The sequence below is a fragment of the Microtus ochrogaster genome, chromosome 16 (assembly GCF_000317375.1).
Source record: "Microtus ochrogaster isolate Prairie Vole_2 chromosome 16, MicOch1.0, whole genome shotgun sequence".
In the NCBI taxonomy this organism is placed as follows: Eukaryota; Metazoa; Chordata; class Mammalia; order Rodentia; family Cricetidae; genus Microtus; species Microtus ochrogaster.
Genome location: NC_022018.1, coordinates 2,156,645 through 2,161,981, shown reverse-complemented (window position 1 = coordinate 2,161,981; position 5,337 = coordinate 2,156,645). Strand labels below are relative to the sequence as shown.

The window sequence follows — 5,337 nt, the reverse complement described above, 5'->3', positions numbered from 1 at the left end:
GTGGTTGGGGTCCCCACAACATGAAGAACTATATTAAATGGGTGCAGCATTAGGAAAATAATTTGGTGGTTGGGGTCCCCACAACATGAAGAACTGTATTAAATGGGTGCAGCATTAGGAAGATCGAAAACCACTGGCTTAGAAGAACTAGAGACCAGCAATTATTTGGGGAGCGGAGAAGAAGGAAAAAAAGAAGGGAAAGAAGGGAAGGGAGGAGGAGAAAAACCACAAATGAACAAAAGCAGATGAATAAGAAAACCATTCCTGATTAAGATGGAATTATCTCCTAAATAAATTCCTAGATTTAGTATAACGAATTCAAATTCCCAAACAATAACTCAAATGTTAAGGATACACTGGGGGGAAAACATGTGGATTGATTTTTTTTTTTTTAAATAGCATGTACCTAAACGTACTGGTGCTGAGTAAGACAAAATACAGACAAAAACATTCTTATGGCTAAAAAAATTAGTAAATTTCAGATATATAAGAAAAAAGGTATAATGACTACAGCTGGCACAATGTTAACACAATGAAAAAAATGACATAATTTCTCCATCATTAGACACCACACAAAACTTCATGTTGATTTTCAACCAGAAAAATAGGAAACATTTCTAGTAATGAAAGAGAATGAGTGTTTGTGATTTTGGACACTTGGCCAATTTTTTTTTTAAAAAGTACATACAGAAAAAAGAACACTAAAGTAAAGAAAAAAATGAAAAACAGTGAGAAGCAAAAACAGACTTCATAACTGCTGACAGTAGATAAAGCTGTACTTTTAAAATACAATGGACCAATCTTGTTTGGTACCCAGTCCTAAGTGGACAAACACCAGATAGGACTTTAATCAAGGGTGTACACTTAACCAAGTGCCAAGCACTTTGATAGAGCATCAACAGAACCAGAATCTGAACCCAGAGTCCTTTCAGAGTCCACGCTTTCAACCACCGAGTTACCTATTTCTTTCCTCTATACAGAAAAAAAGCAAACAATTCGATCTACAAATGCACTAAACAAATTTACTACATACATTACTAAAATATACAAATAAGATTTGTTTTTGTCACTTTGTTTTGTTCTTTGCTGGGGGCTGAATGCAGGGATTAAAAGTGTGCACCACCACCGCCCAGCAGAAAATAGTCTTAATACAATAAAGATAAAGATGAAAAGAGGTAGAGGGCTAGGAAGACGGCTCAATGGGTAAAAGTGCTGTCATGCAAACCAAAGGAACTAAGTTCAGTCCCAGAAACCCATGTAAAGGTGGATGGAGAGAACTCATTCCTCAAAGTTGTCTAGTTGTGACATACATGTTGCTTTTCTCATGGCCAAGACCATATCCAGACCAGAAGCAATTTAAGGGCTTATTTTGGCTACAGTTTGAGAAGGGTATTGTTCACTCTGGTGTGGAAGACAAAATGAAAGGAACAAGAGGCAGCTGATCATATCTGACTTCAGGAAGCAGAGAGGGCACAGGATGTAGGGCCACGATAATCCCTGAAGGCACATTCCCAGTGACTCATTCCTCCAACAGGGTTCCACCTCCAAAGGTTCTACAAGAGTCCCAAACAGCACCACCTACTGGAGACCAAATTTCAAACACAGGAGACTAAGGGGTAATTTCGCATTCTAACCACAATAAGGTAAACTAATGGGACAAGTCTTCAAATATTTTTAAACTAATTCAGAATTGTGATATGCTTTGCTCTTCTAATTTGTCTTAACTATTAGAAGGATGAACAAAAACTCTTGACTATTTGAACACTCACCCAGTGCGAGATTGGCCAACCTTATCACAAATATCCAGGATGAGGCCCCAGTCCTCAGCAGTATTCATCTCACTAGTTGCTTTCTCTGTAGATTATAAAAGAATTACAGAAACATTAAAGTAAAATTGTTATAACATATTATCACATTCAAATCACGAAACTTAATCAAGTCTCAACACCAAACCCAAACAGTTGCCAGCACTATGATTAATCAAACTCTGATGTCCAGCTTTCAAAGGGGCAAGTTCAATCTATCACAATCTTCCCTATTCACACTTCATTTGCTTTTGGCATCATATGGAAGCCATTGATTTTTCTCCATTCCAGTCTATCCCTACCTGCAAACAGACAAAGTAAAGAAAGACATTTTCAGAAAAGTTTTAGCTTTACTTGGCAATGAAAGGGACAGGGACTAAGCACTCATCTCTATGAAAATATTTCATGTAATTAAGTTATTTAGCTACATTTGTTGATTTGGCTTTGTCAGCATGGAGAGGAAAGAAGGTCCCCCCCCAAAAGAAATCAAGTTTTTACTGCTTTTTCCTATAAGATAGCTCAGTGAGTAAAGCACTTGCCACACTTGAGTTTGACATCTGGATTATACACTGGAAAGAGAGAACTGACTCTTGAAATTTGCCCTGTGCACACATGTACATGCATACACACACGCAGTAAAAATAAATTTAAAACTTGGTATATTAAAGACATTAATAGAGGCAGGTAGATTAATTTTTAAAAACAAGGGCAATATAAACACAGCAAGCTTTTGGCAGCAAACATATTCTAGCAATATAGATATACAGGGTAACCTATGGAGAAGACATAAAAAAGGAGAATCAAAACAGGAATAATAAAGCCTTAAGAATAAGGCTGGTTTATACTACTGCATTACAAGGAAGTTCAAAAAACTGTCAAGAAACTAGAAATGAAAGTGAGCAAAGAAGATTTAAAAGGAATGAATGCCAGCTATAGGGACACACACCTTTAATCCCAACACTTAGCAGGCAGATGTAGGTAATTTCTACATTCAAAGTCAGCCTGGTCTACACAGGAGGTACCAGGCCAATCAGATAGGTAAGACCCTGTCTCAAGAGAAAAAAAAATAAAGCTTTAAGAAGAATGAATAGAACTGGGATAGGTATGCAAAATGAGAAAAGATCATTTAAAAAGAGGAATGAATAGCAGCCTTTTGAAATGGAGGCTGGTCAATAACTGCCTTCCTTACTCAAGGTTCCTAGCAACTATATCTCCTCAATGGAACAAAGAAAGAATGTTTGCTTTCTGGAGATCAAACAAGGCTTTTCTGGACTAGTAAACATGAGAATATAGAGATGGCATAAAAAATAAAGTAAGTATTAATTTTTGGTTCAGCATGTAAGGAGAAACGACATCATCCCCCCAACCCAACAAACAAAAAGCTGAATACATTGAAAACCTAACTCTTTTTAGATCCTTCAGCGAAGGGAATCTACCACCAAATGCTGACCCAAAAACTACACAGAGAAGCAAAAGGAAAGAATTCCAACCTAGCACAGACATCTCCATAGGAACCAATGACAAGCTGGAGGATCCAAACCTAAGTGACAGACTGGAAGAGTTCAGTGAGGACAAGTCCCCAAGTTTAAACTCCAGGGGTGAAATCACAAGGATCCACACAAAAAATAAGGTTTTACTGCAAGAATTACACTAGGTGCAAAGTGAATGTACAAAAGAAATGCTAGGAGGAAAAATGAAACAATTTTCAAAGACCCTAGAGAACTCAGTTCTTATTACAGCCTCTTCTTTGAATAATTAAGTTAGTTGATAAACATTTTATCAACTAACCAAATTAGTTTAACCAGAGATAAACTCACTTGAGGTAGGAAACATCCCAATTCTACCTTCCTCAAGCTTTTCGCCTGAAGGAAGAGGAGTACCCAACTACAGTTCACCCTAGTCACACTGCCTTACATGATGGGAAAACACTAGGAAGCATGTGTGAAGTTCATGGTCCAGAGGCACAGGCTCATCAATGTAACCACCATGCTGCCACGCCTCTCTGATACATTGCTCAGGTCTATGGAATGATCACTAAAGATATAATATGGGTTCCTATTCTCCAGTAAACAATGTTGGAATTTTAGCAAAAGTTTACAAATCAAACTAAAAGACAAAAGCAATCTGAAAAACAAAGCAAGCTTCTGACTGATAGATGACAGAATACTGGAGTTAAGAATTTTGAAACTATGATTAATATGCAAGAACTGTCTACAAGAACAACAGACAGTGCAAGCAGATAAAAATTCTAAGGAAGAATAAAAATGGATATTAAACATCAAAATCATAGACAAGAGGTTAATGAAATTTCTCAGTCTGTAATGCTGTTTGACATGCATTCATGAGAACTTGAATTTGATCACCAGTATATACACTTTAATAATAATAATAATAATAATAATAATAATAATAATAATAATAGCAGCATCCAGGCAGTGGTAGCATACACCTTTAATCCCAGCACTCAGGAGACAAAGCAGGTGAATTTCTGTAAGTTTAAGGCCAGCCTCGTCTACAGAGCTAGTTCCAGGACAGCCAGGGCTGTTAAACAGAGAAATATTGCCTAGAAAAACCAAAATAATAATAATTGTAAAAATCATAATCATATTATCAGAAGAAGAGAAAGAAGCAAGAGCAACAAAAGCAGAAGTAGCTAGGCATAGCGGAACATAATTATAGTCCCAATACTGAGGAGACAGAGGTAAATGGGTCTCTAGGGCCCACTGGCCATTCACCCTAACATAATGAACTACTTTTTGCAATAATAGAAAACACACTTTTCTCTAGCCCATGTGCAAATTCACCAATAAAGACTGCATCCAAACCATAATATACATTAAGACAAGTACTATAAATACAAACCATATAGTGTTTGCTTTCAGGCCACTAAAGAATTAATGTAGTAAGCAATAACTAAAAAATCCTTAAATACATGGAGACAATACACTTATTTTTATAATCTGCTTATGTGTTTATGTGCACACATACGTGTATGAGAAATCAGAGGACAATTTGCAGAGTCAGTTCTATGTGTATGTAGATACGTGAGATCAAACTCAAGTCATGCAAACACCATTACCATTAAGCTATCTCATCTCACTGGCCCTAGCTTGTTTTGTTTTGTTTTTTCTTTCCTTTTTTTATGTCTTGTTGCTGTTGTTGTTTGTTCTTGTTTTAGGGTTTTTATTTTCAGATAGGATCTCATGTAGCCCAAGCTGCCTTGGGCTCACAATGTAGTGAGAATGACCCTGAACTTCTGATCTGCTTTTCTCTACTTCTCAGTGCTGGGGTTACCAGTGCATCACCACACCTGGTTCATGAGGTTCTAGGAATGAAAATCCAGGACTATATGCTAGACTAGCACTTTACCAAGTTAGCTACCTCTTAGCCAGATGTACTTTTTTTTAAGTTTATTTATTTATTAAAGATTTCTGTCTCTTCCCCGCCACTGCCTACCATTTCCCTCCCCCTCCCCCAATCAAGTCCCCCTCCCTTGTCAGCCCAAAGAGCAATCAGGGTTCCCTGCCCTGTG

At 37.2% G+C, this 5,337-nt stretch overlaps 1 protein-coding gene across 1 annotated transcript in view; it reads right to left on the bottom strand.

Moving 5' to 3' along the window:
• The window catches only part of Stam (signal transducing adaptor molecule), a 62,307-nt gene that overhangs the window by 45,286 nt on the left and 11,684 nt on the right, over positions 1-5,337 (bottom strand). The window contains exon 2 of the mRNA XM_005354637.2: positions 1,770-1,854. Coding sequence (XP_005354694.1) covers positions 1,770-1,854 — 85 coding nt within the window. The remainder of the gene's footprint in view (positions 1-1,769; positions 1,855-5,337) is intronic.